Source organism: Sylvia atricapilla, chromosome 10 (assembly GCF_009819655.1).
Source record: "Sylvia atricapilla isolate bSylAtr1 chromosome 10, bSylAtr1.pri, whole genome shotgun sequence".
In the NCBI taxonomy this organism is placed as follows: Eukaryota; Metazoa; Chordata; class Aves; order Passeriformes; family Sylviidae; genus Sylvia; species Sylvia atricapilla.
In genome coordinates this window covers 9740950-9759575 of record NC_089149.1, presented here as the reverse complement: position 1 = coordinate 9759575, position 18626 = coordinate 9740950, and the positions used below count along the sequence as shown (strand labels likewise).

The following is an 18626-nucleotide window of genomic DNA, read 5'->3' as shown; positions in this document are numbered from 1 at the left end:
CTGCAGAACATGGAGGTACACAGTTCTATACTCCTGTTCTTGATAACAACAATAATAACGTATTATTCAGAAGGTGCTTAATGAAACGATCAGGAATCCTCATGCATCGTAATTGTATACAAGTGTGGAACAACGTGAATCCAGTAATGAGGCAGAAATTTCCTTTCATAGAGCCTCCTGCACTGATTGAAAACACTGTACATGGCATGTTAGGTCTCAGGGCATCAGACTGTGTTGACTCTCACAGTAAACATATTGGAGGAAATCAAGTCATCCGGACTATTGCAATTGTTAGATGATCATGTCTGGTGAAATTGAGCATGCAGATAAAGCTAACAGATCTAATTTAGCTCCTCCATCAGAATTGCAAGATTCTTCTAGCTCCCCAAGTTAGAAATAGACTGGATGTTGTTCAGCAACAACTTCTTAAATTTCTTCAAGAAAAAATTTCTCCATTTCCCCTGCTTCATTATGTTGTTTTGTATACATTACTTACAGTCATTATTACTTAACTATTGTCAATGTCCATATCAATTTAGAGAGCATATTAAAAAAAATCAATAAAAAGCTTGTGGTCAGACACGAACACGTGAGCTTCTGCACTGAGGTTAAACTGGACATTAATCCTCCAGTGAAAAATTTAAAGAGTGCCAATAGAGGTCAACAATTGTAAAGATATGTTATATATATCTATAAATACAGGATCAAAGCAGGTGTGATATTCCACAGCTCACAGCATTCAGCTTGGACTAGACAGCCCCTCTGGCTTTAAATCTTCAAGTACACTTAGCATTTGATCCTTTGGGTGTTGTTTCTGCTTGATAATTTTAACACTTTATCCCGGAAATTTCTGCATGTTCAGCAGGTGAAATCTACTCTGCAATTCCTCTGCAATTCCTCCTACTGAAACAGCAGAGGTTACTGGGCAGACAAGCCATGAGATCTCATTTTTGTGACAAAGACAACTGGTGCTCAGAAAAGGTGTGGGAAAAGCCCGGGAAAGAACCAGCTGCAAAATTTACTACAGCCTGTGGGTGGTTTAGACACACAGTGTTACACCGCACAGCTGAGTCATACTGGACTTTATACAGTTGAAATATTGGTTCTTTGTAGCTCTCAGTGCCATGTGGAAGCTTTGTCACTTGGCTGGACGCTGACACACACCCCAGAGCCACACAGCACACCAAGGGATGACATTTGTATGGTTGCCTTCATGATCCTCAGCCATTCACAGAAAGAAAATACTCTTCAGGATCACAACTTGTGCCTGGTTTTCTGTTGTGCTGAGCAGCAGACAGCTGGTGTCCTGTTTGTATGATAAACACAACTCAATGGATGTGGTAAAATCTGGGTTTTGTCTGATTTCCACTTGTCACGAGAACAGGTAGCATCTGCCACCTTTGCCGTTCATGTGTTTGTTTGGGGTAAACAGAGCATTTGTTTATTAGTGTGACGCAGTCCCCAGATGGAGCTGGACCCTACAGCCTCATGGGAATTTGATATAATGCTTTTCTAAAAATGAATCTTTTGGCACCTCTATTTTTAGTAGCTCTTGGTAATTTGGCAATAGCATATTTGCTTTAGAAACATAGCCTGATTATAAGAACCTCCTACTCATCATCAATTGCTTGTCATCCAGTCTCACCTGGGGGAAAATGTTATCAAAAGTTCTCAAGTCTGTGGGTTCAAAACTCCTGAACTTCTGAACTTCTGCTGTCCATGGAGAACATAGAGAAGAAAACAGGGTGGAACTGTCAGCCTCCAGCACTGCGGTCACGAGTTTCTGCTGCCTGAAGGGAAAATCTCTCACTAGCTGGAGGTGTCCTGTGACAGTAACTGAGCCATTCTCTTCTACACAGTAGGAAGCAGCAAGAGGAACATCCAGAAACACATTTTTTTGCCTTATTTAAAAAGAGATGGATAAAGAGTGTAAATGGAGAGAGCAAGGCCTGATCAACAGTCTGTAGTACAGGACACAAAGCCTCAACTCACTCCTCTTATTCTTGCCTTTCACGGTAACACTCCTAGAAATATCTCCCATTCTTAAGGCCTGCACAGTTATTTCAGTGCAGGTAGCTCCCAGCACAGCAGGACAGAGCTGTGACAGGGAATACAAGCATTGTGTGAGATACTTGGGATATTGTTCTTGCCACAAAATGTTTATTTCAGCAAATGAACATGTGGGCAATTAAAGAAATACGGAAGTGTCTCTGCTGGAAGGAGGTGTGTGCAAAGTCATGTATGGAAATATCCCTACCCAAGGGCATTTGCAATACAATCCCTGCAGTCTCATATGGAGCTCCCCCTCTGGAGGCAAGCAGGCAGACCCTAAAACAAGCTGTCCTTTGGTCATGGTGAAGGAAGGCACCTTTTGGATGGCAGCCTCAGCACAGCTCCCAGAGAAAACTCGGGGAGATGTGGACAGTAATGCCAGGTGACTATTGTCAGCAGGGGAAATGGATGTGGGTTTTCCTATCAGCATTTACTGGCTTCTGAAGGAAGTTCATCCTCTGTGATCACTTTGTCAGTCCATCTGCTCCTTCCTTTTCTGTCTCTGGAACTCAGTGACCAATTTCAACCAACCAAGAGCAAGATGTAGAGATTTCAGAAATAATTTCCATCCCTTAACTCTAATGGAGTATCAAAACAAGAAAGTGCTGTTGTATAAAAAAGCCCTGTTACATGTAACCTGTTTAGCAGCAGTCAGCTGCCCACTACTGTGTACTGCTGACCCACCCCAATACCCACAGCTCCAAAGAATGCAAATACACAGGAGGAGGGAAAGGCTTCGCTAGATTCCATGTCTCAAAAAACAATTTCCCTTCTGAATTTCTCAATCACACGACTCTAACCGAAAACTGGCAAAGATAACAACTCTGAAAAAAACCCCAAAGATAACAAAGTCTCTATGGACACACTGTTCTGGATTTAAGTGGTAGTTTTAAGTAATACAGGGTATTTTGAAATAGGAACCTAGTTTGACCCTGCTGTTTGACATTTGAAAATATAATTCTGCTCAAAACCACCCTGCATTGGTTTTGTTGCTTGCAGAAGATATTATTTCTCTCAATTGCACAGGGGTCACAAGGTATGTCATAGTCAGCTTCTCAGCTGAACACCTTTCCCTGCCCTGCAATATAGGATTGGATTGGAGGGGACATTTAGAGGACATGTGGTCTGACCCCCCTGCCATGAGCAGGGACATTTTCAACTAGATCAGGCTGCTCAGAGCCCTGTCCAACCTGACCTTGAGTGTTTCCAGGGATAGGGCATCCAGCACTTTCCTGGGTGATCTCTGCCAGTGTTCTACCACTCTCATTATAAAAACATTTCTTCCTTATATCCAGTCTAAATAGACCCTCTTTCTGTTTAAAGCCATCACTCCTTGTCCTATTGCAACAAACCCTGCTGAAAAATCTGTGTCCATCTTTCCTAGAGGCCCCTTCATGTACTGAAGTCTAACATGAGATCTCCCGGAGCCTTCACCAGGCTGAAAACCCCCAAATCTCTCAGCCTGTCTTCATAGGAGAGGTGCTCTATGCTTCCAGTCACCTCCGTGGCCCCTCTCAGCACCCATGAGGACTGCAGCCAGCGCAGGATTCCGTGCCCTACGGCACAGCTGCCCCCAGCCCCCTGCACCCTGCCTGCAGCTCTGCCGGCCAGCGCCCCCCGCCACTCCCCGAGCCCAGGCCGATGTGCCGCTCATTCCTCCCAAGGACACTGTTCCTGGCGAAGCGCTTCTAGAAGCGGCCGCTGGCACCCAGCGGGTCCCCGCGGTCCCGCCATCGCCCCCCGCCATCGCCCCCCGCCATCGCCCCCGCCGTCGCCCCTCGCCCGCTGTACCTGCTCCTCCCGGCCGCCAGGAGGCGCGGTGCCAGAGGGGCGCTGCGCCGCTCCCCGGCGCGGGCGTCTGTGCCCTGGGTTGGGCGGAGCTGCTGCTCATGCGCGGGCCCGGCTGGAGGCGGTCCGATCTGAAGGAGGCGGCCATGAACGCGTTCGGGGCTACGGCACCGCTCCCGGGCTCCTCGGCCGCGGCGGGGACCCGGCACGGCGGCGGCGAGAGCCTGGAGAAGATCGACATGTCCCTGGGTGAGGAGCGAGGCTGGTGCGGCCGCTGTGGGCAACAGGGCGGGAGGCTCGGGCTGAACCAAGCGCCGGGGACGGGGAGGGGCGGAAGGAACCAACGGGGCTGAGCCGGGCACCGGCGCGGGCGGAACCAACAAGGGCGGGGGGGGTGGGGAGGGGAAAGGACGGGACCCTCCCACAGCGAGGGCGCAGGAGGGGGAGGGTGGCGCCGGGGGCTGGGCGCGGGGGCGAGTCGGGCGTGTGTCACCGGGAGCAGCGGGAATCCGGGGTCGCGACCCTTGCCGAGGAAGAGCCGGGCCCCCTTTGTGTCGCTTGGTGGTGTGAGCAGGCCGCAGACCGGGGCACTGCCTGCGTTCGGCCCAGTGAGGCCCTCAGTACTCGGGCCTTAGGCTGGGTGGCCCTCGAGGAGTGTCCCAGGGCCTCGCCTGGCGCTCGTAACTACAGGGATGGCTGAGGTTTGGTGGTCTCTCAGCTGGCCTGGCCTTTTTATTCTTCTCAGGTGTGGAAGTCGGCAGTGGCAAGTCTCCCGTTTAACCTCTTTGCAGTGTAAGACCAGTCACACCAAGCATGACGTCGTCTCTACTACGTAGTTTCCTGTGACAATGTACCCCGTTGCTCCCTGTCCTCCTGTTGCGGGGTGTGTGTGTTAGGAAGTTTCACAGCCTCATTACAAACCTGCAGAGCTGTGTCTCTCCAGCGTGTCCAGGAAACTGACATCCACACTCTAGATACTTCAGTGAGGTATCTCAGAGAAGTTCTCTTCTGGTGCTGTGTACTGAGTCCCCTTAACAGTCAGGGACAATTTTGTGTGTTCGTGGACTGCATCTTCCAGTTTATTTCTGTTAGAAAAAAAAAAAAATTAATTGGTTTTGTACACTCCAAGACTGTTCTGTGATACTACCAGAGCATGATAGATTGGTGCTATCAGGAGATTTTGTTCAAAAAGCCGAATCACAGTGTGAACTGAAATTATTAATGGTGGACTTGGCCTCTTTGTCAGCCACCATAAAATAAGACGGTTTGTGCAATTTCTGTAATTCAGTGGAGTTCTTTGTTTGGCCAGTGGAGGTAGCTTGTGAAATGATGTTTAGAGTTTGTGTGAATGTAGAGTATTGCTACAGCATTAACTGAAAACTAAATCTGCTTTTACCCATTGCATACAGTCTTTGTTTTCAGGGTTGCCAATAGAGTTATTGATCCTGTCTTGTATTTTCACATGTTCTAACGTTTCCTGACTAAGTTAACCTTTCAGTCAGTCATTGCTACATGTCCTGGCCGTTAAGTGACAGCAGACTGCAGAGGACTGTTGTAGTGTTGTGAGGATGTTGTTTTAGAGTGGTGTTGAGAAGTGCATGCGTCCCTCAGCTTCCTTGGGTGTATAAGAACATTTTCACCCCAGGTGAAACCTCTGTGTCAGATATAACCAAAGAGAAGATGCAGTCCCACATCAGAGTGTGTTACCAAAGATACTGACATGACCTTAATCTAGGAAATCATAACGTTGAGTAAATTCTCATATAGTAATAAAGATTAAGCATGTTTTGGTTGTGTTATGTGCAGCTCATGTGCAGCTGAGCTTCCAGTTTGATACTGTTCCCCAGTAACTCTGCTGTTCTAGCTGTAGTTGTGGTCTCTGGTCTCACACAAGATAGAAGACTGCTTCACTTTGGCTCCTCTAACAAATGCATGAAGTCCCAAATGTCCTTCATTTACCCAAATAAGAGAATATCTGAAACTTTAGTCCTTTTGCTTCAAAAGTTGTAACTGTGTGTGCAGCAACTTGTAAAAATTGAATTTAAGATTAAGCAGGTGAAGTGTGAAGCATGAACCTGTGTTTGAAGTGGCTTTCGTTTCCTTTGTTTGTAAGGATAGTTTGGAATCCTTGTTCTAGAGACGATCCCTTTGGTAAAAAAGATTTAGATAGAAAACCCTGAGTGACCTGTATCAGTATTCTTGTCCTAGCAGATTTTTGCAGCAAAGTGAATTCATTTTCTCTTAGCTTTCCTTTGACAGCATACAAACCATTGGATAACAGTGTTGTGATTTGTATTTTTATGCTGTTTTCCCTGTTCTACCCTTTATGAGTCCATTTGAACTCAGCCACAAACACAGTAACCTCATTTCCGTCTTTCCTTGACTGAAAAGAGACTTTCCACATATTTAGGGAGGCTCCCTATTGAAACGTGTCATTTTTAGTCAGTTGTTGCTATCGTGATAAAAATGCAGTAAACGCGGTTTGACAGTTTCCTTTAAGATGTTTCTGTAAACAAGCTGACAGTCAGATGAAGGCTGCCACACCTCTTGCTTTGCTCTTTTCTCCTGAGCTGGCTACCAGAGCAGGGAAGGATCAAAATGGTGTAGCATAATTTGCACTAGACAGACCTGCTGTTCACTTTTCATCAGCTTGTTTCTCACACATATTTTTGAACTGATTAATAACTTGTCTGAGATTGTTTCCCTGGATTATAGATAAGGTGATTGCTTTGGATTGTAGATTCCTGGGGAGAGATGTATTGCTTGCTTTTTTCCCCATCTTTTCTGTCTTGGTGAACATCTGAAGATAACTGATGGCCTGAGTTGTCTCTGTGTGATCTTTTATAAGTAGCTTAGGATGAAAGAACTAAGGCTGGAATTGACATTTTATCTGAACTCTGCAAAGTCTGGGCATGAGACTGGATCTACATTTTCTTCAACAGCATACAAAAAACTAATGGAGTCATTCAAATTAAAATTTAATGCTAGGCTGAACGCCATGATGTTACATGTGTCTTGCGTTTTCTGGATATATGCAACTGCTTCCCTTTTGCTGGGGCATTGTATTATAAAGTAAGTTTTGTAAGACTTAATAGGGGCTGGATGTTTATAGTGCTAATGTTTCTGGAACCTTAACTTGTGTGTGCTGCCTTTGCAGGGTTGATTGGTCTGTCTCCTGTGACTCCAGGCTGTTTGGGGTTTTTATTCAGTATGTCAAGTTTTATACAGTATGTCAGTTTTTCTTTTTTGTTCTTGTAGATGATATAATCAAGCTGAACAAGAAAGAAGAGAGAAAGCAATATTCTCCCAAAATAAAAAGAGGGCTTCAGCAGAATCGAGCTCAACAGTTCAGTTCACAAGGCTCCAAGTGGGGAATCCAACAGCAGAAAGGTGTGTGCCAAACATAACACAGATTCCACATTATCTTTTTTTGAGCTGAAAGGCAGAATAATGCAATCTGTGGATTGACATGGTCAGTTCATGTGTCTTTCAAACAGTGTCTTTTGATTATAATTCAGGAGTATTTTTAATCTATTTATATTTGGTTTTGTTTCTGATTCTGTGTGAGAAAATAATTTACATGCTTGGCCATCAGGGCGCTTTGATGCTTGAGGGTCTGTCTTTGACTCAAGGAAGAATTGGCTTGCTTTCTGATCCTTCAAATTAATTTTAATTTTGGAAATTGTGATGATACCTTGCCCTTCTCAGAGATGGACAGAACAAGTGCCTATGCCAAAGCCTGTGTATTGGGAGACGTGGAGGCCTTGCCAGAGCTCTGAGCTTTGTGCAAAAGAAAAGAATATTTGCTGGTTAGAAATCTCTTTATAGGCCTCCCCAAAGTATCTTTTACTGCAGACTGTATCCTGGCTTAGAAACATTTAAATGGATAGTGCAGAGTGTGAGTTGGCTTTTCTTGGTAAGAGCTTGAGATGCAAAGGAAGTACTGTGTCAGCCTTCTTAAGCCAATGTTTTTACAGTGGAATACAGAAAGAGGAAGCCAGTGTTTTAACAGTGGAATACAAAAAGGGGAAAAAGTCGTATAGGCAGGGAGTGAGGAGAGGAAAAGTGTGCAGTAACAGCTTTGCTGTAAGTTCCCCTGAGTAACTCACAGTTTTTTTTATAAGCAGAAGACTTTTTTAAATTATTCCCAGGCTTTAGTTCAGTACATGGATAGCTCCTGTTTGAAGTGCAGACTGGTTTTGCTTGCAATTAGTTTTGAAAAGTATCTATTTAGTACAGGATGATCAAAATATGGAAGAATACTGTCTGATAAGAAAGTTTACCACCTCAGTATGAGCTAATTAGGTATTTAGGTTAATACATGTAATTTCTTGTTTAGTAACATTCCTTTTAAACAAAGACACTTCTGTCTGGTGTACTCACTGTGATCCCTGTGTTATCTTTGTCCTGCTTAGTGTTTGTTGTAGCAGCAGCTCCTCCTTTGTGTCTTAGACACAAATGTCTTTAGGGATCAGTGGAATGTTGTGTTAGTCAGGGCTCAGAGGAGTTTTCGTTTCTGTGCAGGCCCACACAACTGTGTTACTTGTACATCTCTAATGAATTGGTGACAGGGCTGGAAAAAAATTTACATCTCTCAGCCCAAGTGTGAGAATATTTGTGTGGGTGAAGAGTAAGTGAATTGAAGCTGTAAATTATCAACATGTAGGCTCTGTTTATAACTGCAGTTGTCAAGTGTGATTGTTTATCATCAAAAGAGCACAAAAGAAACAAGTATTAGGATTTAGAATTTTTGGAGAAACTCAATCTGTAAACATGAAACTCAAAATACTACTGGTTTTGGGCAGTTACTTTTCTCTGCTGGAACCATACCTGCTTGCCTGCCTGTGTCCTAGGAAAAAGCAGACAATTTCTTTACAAAATTGCCAGATTCGTGATGTCTTGAAACATTGCGAATAGTTTCAACCTCTCTTCATATATAGCTTGGTATATTTTCTCACATTGAAAACAAGTCCCTTACCTTGTTTTTAAGGAGGAGGTGTCATTAAATAATTGTGAGCATTCTAGTTATTACTAGGTTACCAGTAGATTTGTTGCTACTCTGTTGCTATTGAAGTTATTCTGATAAGTAGCAAATCCTCTGTGGACAAGGGCCGAAACCACAAATAGTGTTCAGCTCCTTGGGGTTTTAGAAGTGGCTGCCAGACTTTCTGGGAAGGAGTGAGGAACTTGAGCTGGGATTCTATTCAGCTTTTGGTGGTAAAAACAGAGATGACCATTGTTCATTGAAATAAAAGTTGTCCTTGGTGATACACAGAACGCAACTGCACAAAGCCCTGTGCAGCCTGAGCTGACTTGGAGGTTTTCATTTATTTCGGCAGAGGTTGGTTTATGGAGCTTGGGAGGTCCCTTTCAGCCTAAGCAACTCCATTTCTCAGCTTTTCTCTTGGAAGAGTATTTGCTAACCAGACACAAAAATGTGTGTATACAGCAGTTCTCCATGGCAAATTGATTTGAACTGAGTTCTGACCAGTGGCTTACCTCATGTCATGGCTCCTGTCTCGTGAGGAAGCACAGATTTATTATCAATGCTGTTAAGTCAGATATGTTAATACTAAATGTGTCTGTTGCTGGACTCTGCAGTCTTAAATTTATTTTGCAGTCTGAGGTCCTAGAGGGGAGGGTGCTTGGGAACAAAATTGGAGCATGGTCTGTATTCATAGCACAAAGCTAAATGACTCCAGACAGGGTTAATCAAACCTTGGTAACTGGAGATACTACAGACCTTAGACTTACAAGCCTTTTATATTCAAAAGCTGCTTTTCAGTCCTCACTTTGGCTGCACTGCCATGCAGACTTCTAATTGAAAACACTTCAAATGTGATATAATTCATGTGCTGTTTAATGTGCTCTTGTGGGCCAATTGCTATGTTCTTTCCTCCTAAGTCATGTCTTGGGAGCCACTGATTTCAGTAAATAATCTTTGAAGCTGTTTCAGGGGGGGCATTTTTTCAGTTTGCTGAATGGGTAGGAAGCTGAGGGACTCTCTGGTTTGGTTTTATGTTGTTCAGTGCTTGATGAAGTTTGATTTCAGCGTATTTTGGTTGTTTTCTTGCTAGAAGACTTTAGGTTCTCCCTGCAGACCTGTCTAATGAGAAATTTTCAACAGGAATTAATGCAATGAACTAGGGCAAAACTGTGCTCTGTTTGAGAAGCTAATCATTGCTGTGCTGGGGCTTGGGCCAGACCTGCTAAACAACTGAGTGACAAAATTGTCCTCAAGTGTAGTGGTGGCCTCTGCCCTAAGGCAGCCAAATAACTTGTGCTGCCTGCAAGGCATCTTAAAGCATCGATCTTTTTCTTTCAGGAAGAATTGTTGACCTTTCTGTGCTTATTGCAGGTTATGGTAAGAATCGTTTGGGGCACCGAAAGAAGATAGCAGGGAAGAAGCGTTCTTATGGAGTTATAACTGGCCTGGCAGCCAAGAAAGCTGTGGGTTCACACAAAGGGATCAGTCCTCTCAACAGACAGCCACTGAGTGAGAAGGTAATTAATGCAACCCTGGTGATTCGTGTCAGAACAGGTTAAAAAAATGAAACATGAGTACTTCAGAAGCGTGCTACTGAAATAGAAAATGGAGACAAATAGTACAAGCTTTTATCAAATTGGGAATGTGTTAAGTGAGTTCTTGTTTGTTTTGAGTGGGCTGGATGACTAGGTGTGAAAATAGTTTTTAACACTTAATTGGGTTGCAAGGCACGAGAGTTGAGGTACAGAAGTATATTCTGTGCAAGTATGGAGGGAGTTACTGTATTTTTTACAAGGAAAATTGGTTTTCTTACAGACCAATGAATCAGCCAATGTGCAGGTGCTAAGCATGTGCTGTTGCAAAAATGAAAGTTTTTGTAGAATACTAAACTCCATCAGTAGGCTCCCTTCTCTGCACTGGTCCAGTGCATTGTTGCCTGCTTCATCTCATTCAGTATTGTAGAATGGGGATTGCCTTTGGATTTATGAAGAAGACAAGTGGAGCATGGATTTTTTGTCAGTTATGGGAGATACAGTAATGAAAAAATGACTGCTAAGGTCTGCTGCTTTTTGTTTTCTCCTGAGGATGTGGAGAATATAGAATTCATGAAATTGTAGAAGTTACTTTCAAATTACACTAGATTGTGAAAGGTAGGCAAAGTCAGGTGTATTCTAGTCACAGTTTGTAAATGGAAACTGAAAGAAAAATATTTGTGTGTGTACATATACATTAAGCTGTATATGTTTATTATTGTTTTTTAAGAATGCACAGCGGAATTACCAGGTCTTGAAAAGGAAAACAAACCTGCAGAGACAATCTGAAATGCAGAGAAAACAAGCTTCTGCCCTCAGGAGGCCTACCCTGCTAAACAGGAGGTAAAATACCAAGTCTGCTTTCTGAACACTACTTGGCACCTTTCCATAGTGAATCTTGTTTGACAGGACTGAGGCTAAGAGAAGACAGTAGGTACTGGCAGTAGTAATATGGTCAAGACCTCCTTGTATGTGAAGTTCTGCAAATCTGGAAGCCAGGAATGTGAGAAACATGGACCCCATATAAAACCAGATGTTTGTTATGATGTAGGGCACTCAGGAGGTACCTCTGTGAGCACCAGGTATTCTGCCTTCAGTTAAATCACAGGCAGCATATATTTGAGCAACCTGATCTTGTGGAAGGTGCCCATGTGCTCATGACAGGGAGGTTGAATATAGGGGATCTTTAATGTTCCTTCCAACCTAAACCATTCTGTGTTTTATAATTCTTTATGGAAATGGCTGTTGTGGATTTTGATAGTTCAGAAGTGTCAGCCATGGTTTAGTGAACTTTCTAAAAGCTTTTTGTGGAAGCTGGTGCCATCTGCAGCTTCAGGGAAGCCATTGCATGTTTTATTTGTCCTGGAATTAACATATTTATACTGCAACTGAAATGGTTCCCATGATAAAAGGTTTCAGTATGTGACTGTATCGTGAAAACTGTAAGCAAACTTCCTATATATGTATCAATTATAATTTCTTTTTCATCTAAGCAGCAGTCTTTAAAGTGCTGGAGGATGCTGAGTAAAGTAAAAAGCAGAATTAATGATCATATTGTCCTGTGATGTATGAACATTAGGCTTATGTATACCAGCAGTGATTTCTCCATTTATGAGTTACATGCTTCATTCCTAGTAGATGAAGAGTTTATCCCAACTGAAGCATTCAGCCTCAGTGAGGCAGCATTACGGATGTCGTTACGGATGTTTTGGGCACTTTTTTGGCTTCCATAGTAGTCTCTCTAAGGCGTTCCCTGTGGAGCCTTTTATAACTGTTTTTTTTAAATAATTATTACAGGAATAACATGCCATCCACATTTGTCAGAATTGGAAACAAACTAAATCAGCAGAAGGATACTCGTCAAGCAACTTTCCTGTTTAGAAGAGGCCTGAAGGTAATACAAACTTTCAAAAGAGCAAGGCTGTTGGGCCACAGGTTCTGAGCTAACCCGTGACACTGATAGTAATGAATCAAGTTCAAGTATCAGATCTGAGTGGAAACTTCAGGTGTACTGGGAAATAGCCACAGGTTCTTCTAGGGAGCTGCACTCGTTCTCTTTAGTTACTGTAATCCATTGAGTCTTGCTTCACATTCCAGTAATTGAGCAATTCTGAGGGGCATGGAATTTGTCAGTATTTGAGGGTAGTTGCAAGGTATTAATTTTTTCTTTTAAAAGTTAATGTGAGAAAACATTATCCAGCTTTTAGAAGTTGCCTTCAGGTGAATAATAGAGCAGAAACACATTTTAGAATCTGACTGTGTATTGGTTTGCTTTTTTAGTTATTTTAGGGTTATTTATTTCAGTTACTTTAGTTACTTAGGGATGTTTTTAGTTATTTTTAGTGGGGTGGAGAGATTATTAGAGAGTGCACAGTGAATGAAAAGGGATGGTTTTAGTTTTTATTTGTGCCCTCATTCTATATCTGCCATCATTGTGACTGTAAGTAGCTGTTGTCTCCCTTTCAGATGGATTGCAAAATTACAGACAGGATCAGGAACTAGACAGACGTTTCTTGCTAGTGTAGTAACATTTTGATGTGTCCTCCAAAATATTGCCATTGCTCTGTTGACAGTTTTGTTTAAATCATTTTGCATTCTTAAAGTAATTTCTTTGAAACATCTTACGAAGGTAATAGGACTCTTATCTTTGAAGTCCCTCTGAAAGTACAACCCCATTTGTGCAGAGTGCACAAACAGCTTTAAACTTCTGGTTTTGAACTTCTGTATTTCCAGCTGCTACAACAGGAATTGAAACAGTATTCAAATCTGGTGTCTGTATTGATGTGTTTTCAGGTGCAGGCCCAAGTGCAGTCAACAGATGATCTTGATAATCAGACAGTAAAGAGAACTCGTCAGTAAGTACCTAATTTGGAAAACTTCAGTTTTGTAACACATAAGATTCTCATTTTAACTCAGACTTCCTGGCTATGATAATAGAAGGGGGATGGGTTTTTTTCCCTCTAGGCACATCAACTAGAGTGACAGTAATCCTCCCCCTATTCTCAGTTATTTCCTAAATTATCTTCTAATTTAACCAGGAGGAGTTGGTTTGCATAAGACATTTGCAGGAATGAGGGGGAAGGTGGTAAGAGGATCAGACTAATCTCTAGCACTCATGAATACTGCATAGACGGGAAGAAAAATTCAAATGTCAGTGTTCTCGTGAGCTCTTGTTGTAATTTTCCTTTTATTTAATATGGATATAAGCCTGTGAAACAGTTCAGAAATTAAAAAGGCAGAGCTCAAATCAGGCCACTTGGCTCTTCCCCCACATATTCTGCCCATATCATTCTGTGCCTGCTGGGCTTTTTGCTTTGTGTTTCTTGGGAGCACAACAGGCTGAGGAAAGCAGCAGGTGCCACAGAGTGCAGTCTGTCACCTCTTGAGTTTGCTGTGTGGGCCATTTGGGCCCCATCTGTGGCAAGAAAATGGGATGTTTTAAAAAAGTGAACTCTTGGGTCAGTGCTGTAGTTCTGGTGTACCTCGACAGTGTGTGATTTAGTGCTCTCCTGAATTGGTGTAGGTAGTGTAAAAGGTACAAGAATCAATAGCCAAGTGTCAATAGCATGAGATCTTTGTACTGGCCAACGTTCCAAAAGCTTGCATGTTCTTTGCTGGCCAATATTTTGGACATATCTTTAAAGATACCCTGACTGAGATCTCTGCACAATTTTTGTGATTTTTGTGTTTTCAAACTAGATGGCGAACTTCTACCACAAGTGGAGGGATCCTGACTGTGTCTATTGACAACCCAGGAGCAATCATAAGCCCAATGTGAGTTTTCAATTAAGTTCTGAAATGTTCTCAACATAAACGAAATTGCTGTTTTGAACCATTTAGTACCTTCCTTGCAGGTAGTGTTTCAGGCGACCTCAAAGTCACAGCTTCTTGTGAAGGCTCTTAAGTCTGGCCCCTTGCTGAGTGTTTCTGAGCAGTGTTTGAATAATATCACAGCTGGATCTCACACATCATCGTCCACTTAGGAGCTTGATGTGGTGTATGGAGTGGAAGAGTGGTGGGCTGGTAGATTTTCATCTTGCCTGTCCCTTCCAAATTAGGCCATGTCACTGCTGTTTTCCATCTCTGAGTAGAAATGAGCGAGCACCTACTTGATGAGCGATGGTAACAGTTCCTCCCTGATGCATAAAAATACTGCTGGACTTAGGCTTAAAGTGAGCATTGCTGTATTTGTGTTTGGGGAGTTGATGGTACTGTTGTTTATAGGTGGTATATTTTTAAAATGTTCTGAGTAGCATTTCCTTGGTAGCATTTTATCAGTAAAGACTGTAACAATTTTTTTTTTTTTATTATAGGATTAATTAACGGCAAGTTACGTGTTTGTTAGTAGAATTGCAGATAAAAAATAAGATGGTTTCTTGCTAGGATTCTTCCTGTCTGATAACAATAACAAATGCTCCCTTTTTAAGTTCTGCCTGACTTACCTTCTTGAATTTGTGCCCTCCAGCTCTTCAGCCAGCCTGGTCAAATGGCTTGGTGAAAAATACATACCTCTATCAGCATTAAGGCTTTCTTGCATAAAACACATGTTCATCACATCCTTTGTAATATTCTTCTTCCACAGCTCCCAGAAATTACGATTAACTCGTAGTCCTGTGCCACCATTTTTGATGAAGAGGGACCAATCTGAAGAGAAGAAGATTCCAAAAGGGGTTCCACTGCAGTTTGATATAAATAGTGTTGGAAAACAGGTAAATGCCACTTTCTTTTCATAACTGTGGAAGTGATTTCAAGAACAATAAAAGCCACCGAGCCACTTTCCTCCTAGACTTGCAAATAACAGAAAGAGAGAACTAGTGACTGCTTCTTTTTCCACTTCCAGTCTTTCCTCTAACTCACTGTGTAACTTCAAGCAAGTAGCTAAACTCACTGTTCCTGTTCTTCTGGTTCATGCCTTGCATGCCCACATGATTTAAATGGGATTTAAAATTTTGAATATTTCTAAAAGGCTTCTGGTGTTCCTGTTATGCTTGCATCAGCAGCTGTGAATAATTCAGAGATGAGCTGCTTTCAGCTGTGTGACCTGCCTGGAACCCTGGCAGCTAAATTTTTAAGGCAACTTTTGCTTTCCATCTAGGAAAAAAAAACTGTGATCATGTAAGGGTGTGAAAGATGAGCAATTTTTCACAAGTTTCATGAAGACAGATGATTTGGTGCAGCAATCCTAATGCTGTAATTGAAGGAATTCTTAGAGGGTGACAGGGTTAGATGCTGTTCTTGTAATCAGCTCCTTAGTGCCAGCTGTAGAAAACTGCATTGGAGTCAAGGCATTGATCTGCATTTGTTCCATCCAGGAATAAGATCTATGTAAAAAATAGTCTACTACTGAAGTGTGAAATTAATTGAACTTCTGGATTAGACTCTAGCTTGCTGCCTTAGCTGAGTGAACTGGAAAGCAACCTGTATTAAAACAGTGACCATGTTGCATTTGTGGAAGTTGCAGAGGATCTGTGTGGGGAAATGTGTACTGAAAGTTCCATTTTTCAGTCTGTCTGTCCTCACTTTAACTCACAATGTTTTGAGTAGACTTTGAGTATTAATGTTATATACCATGAGTTCTTAATGAATCTGAAAACACAAGCTCTGGATGTGTAGTCCAATCTGATTTTTAAATGGTGTGGGAAGTGACAAAAAACCCAAGTGAGGCAACTAAGGAGTCAAGTGATGATACAGACTGAAGAAAAAGGTATTCTGTCTCCATTACTTTGATTAAATTAACCAAACACATTTAAAGTTGTGGTTAAATTACTTTATTTTTCAGACAGGGATGACGTTGAACGAACGATTTGGGATCCTGAAGGAGCAGAGGACAGCACTGTCTCAGAACAAAGGAAGCCGTTTTGTAACAGTGGGCTAACCTGGCAGATGGACTTGGGCCCTGAGCCCACCTACCTAAGATCCTGAGATAAAAGTGGGAAGAAGAATACAGCATATGTCACTAGAATTCTCCAGACATCTTGCTAAGATGGTGGCAGAACTATCTCTCTTTATTACTTTTACTTGGAATGGTAAAAGACTTGGTGCCCTGAGAGAGAAAAAGTGGAGAGAAACTGATACAACGTAGTGACACCATCACCTGGTTGGAAAAGATTCTGTTGCCCAGCTGAGTTCTTTGACCCCTCTGTTATGGTAAAGATTGTTTAAGTGTTTAATTACAAACCCAGTTCTAGGGTTTTTTTAGGGACTGCCTTTGAGCTCTCTTTTAGCCTCCAGTTTAGCACAGAGCCTCAGTCCCTACTTTGGTAGTGATGTAGCGGCATTTTTCATGGGAGCGTTGGTTCTGTACTTCTTTGTGCTTTTAAAGTTCCATTCTTTTCCTTTCTTGAAAACTGTTTTGCATCCTCACATTCACAAATAAAGCTGTTAGCTGAGACCCAAAACTTGTAACTGGGATGGAGGACTATTCTACTCTTATCCTTAAAAGTGGTCCAGATCATTGGAGGAATACTGCAGAGGCAGTGTGAGAGTCATTTATGTTCCAAACAGCTCAACTTCATCATCCTCCTCTATAAATTAAGTTTATCTGTCTCCTTTTCTTCTTAAGCTTTTGATTTTTATTTCTTTTTGAAAGATTTTTCACAAACTTAATGCAATAACTCCACATTTTTGAATAATATGATGGGAAAAGAAATAGCAGTTCACAAGGAAGTCAGCAGTATGGTAGAGTTTCTTACCCTCCCGGATTCAGGATTCTCATCCTGCATGCCCTGCCCCAGAGGGTTTGCTCTAACTTTTAAAAATAGCTGGAGGCAAGCAATCTCACGGCACTTGTTTGTTTTTACCAAAGAGAGGTAAGATGTGAAACTGATCCGAAGTGGTCAGACATCTGGAAATTGTCTGAAACTGAGGAACGTTGCTGGAGGAAAGCCCTCAGTTTGCCAGCATGTGTAAGGCATTAGGCAGGAACATGTAGCCACCTGCTTTAAGCATAGCTCTGCATCAGAATCTGCAGGACAGTAACAACTGGGGCATCCTCAATCTATATTTATATAATCTTTAAAACTGAGGCAGCTCTTCAGAATTGCTTTCAGACCAGGCACTGATGATCTTGGCACTGCTTTTTGGCAAGGAGGGTACAGTTGGGTAGGAGAGTGGCTGGCTTGCTGCATCCAGGAATGTTTATGGTGTTTGAAGCAGGTTTAACTCCTTTTCACATTCTTGAAGAATTTACTTTTGACAGAGTTGGTTTCCTTGCATTTTTATCTCAAATTCCAAGTTAACTAGCATATACTGGCAACTTCAATCTTGAAGAGCACTTGACAGCAGAAGGGCTTTTTTTTTTCCTATAGTTTTGAAGTCAGAGTGCACTCTGATGCTAAATAGGACTTAAACTCTTATTTTTAATGTTGAAAAATATACCTTAGCAGAAGAAAAATAAATGTAATGGTGTTAAGGTTTCTTTCTCAATAACTAGTAGGATTTCTTTTTTTTTAAGTAAATGTCACACTGTTAGGATTTGAGTAGGTAAAGTGTAGTCAGTCATCCTGTTTCAGTGTATACGTTTTCCATGTGCCAGGATGCAACAAAATTCTTTTGCATCAGCCTAGATGCAAAACATTGATGCAGTGCATCAAAAAATGCTAGTTTGTATTTAATGAGAAGATGCTTTACACTGTACCTTTTGGTATTTTTTGGAGAAGTTATTACATTTGATCTATTCTGAAGCTGTTAATTTTTTTTTTAAATAAAAAGTTACAGGTTTCATATTGTCTTGTTCCTGTTATAACCACCTGGGCAATATACTTGTTATGTCAATTTTCTAATAGCCTGCAAGCGGTTCTTATTGATCAAATTCTTATTAAATATTCTGAAGAACACAGCAGAAAGCAACCTAACTGAAAAGAGAGTTCACACTCCTTGCCCAGTTTAATACCCTGACAAGGGAGCACTTTCTTGGAGTGGCACTGTGGAGGTTCACCTGCGTCAACTACTAATTAATGTTTCGGTAGCACTGCTTAATTTACTGGTTTGGTGTGGAGAGAGTAGCAGATGTGTCAGCCCAAACACCAATTGTTGCTGTGACATGTCTCGAGAGCAAGAATCGCTGTTATCAACACCTTGTGCTGCAGGAGCCGCCCGAGCAGCTTCCGTGGCTGTGGAAATGTTGCTATTAAGTGTCAGTGCAGGACGAAATACTGCCTGTAAATATATTTGATAAGGTGTTAAATGTTGTGATTGTCTTGCTGCTTGATTATTGACAGCTTTTGTTCTTCATCAGCAGCTCAGGTGTTGGCCGCAGCATCAGGTGG

General features: G+C 42.1%; 1 protein-coding gene across 1 annotated transcript; it reads left to right on the top strand.

The window, feature by feature from the left end:
* Positions 1–3926: 3926 nt before the first annotated feature.
* On the top strand, positions 3927–18081 carry FYTTD1 (forty-two-three domain containing 1). The gene is made up of 9 exons (XM_066325957.1): positions 3927–4089; positions 7099–7230; positions 10199–10344; positions 11090–11202; positions 12157–12253; positions 13153–13214; positions 14059–14133; positions 14942–15068; positions 16139–18081. The coding sequence occupies exons 1-9, from the start codon at positions 3942–3944 to the stop codon at positions 16232–16234; spliced, it is 996 nt and encodes a 331-aa protein (XP_066182054.1). The 5' UTR covers positions 3927–3941; the 3' UTR covers positions 16235–18081.
* The last annotated feature ends 545 nt before the right edge of the window (positions 18082–18626 follow it).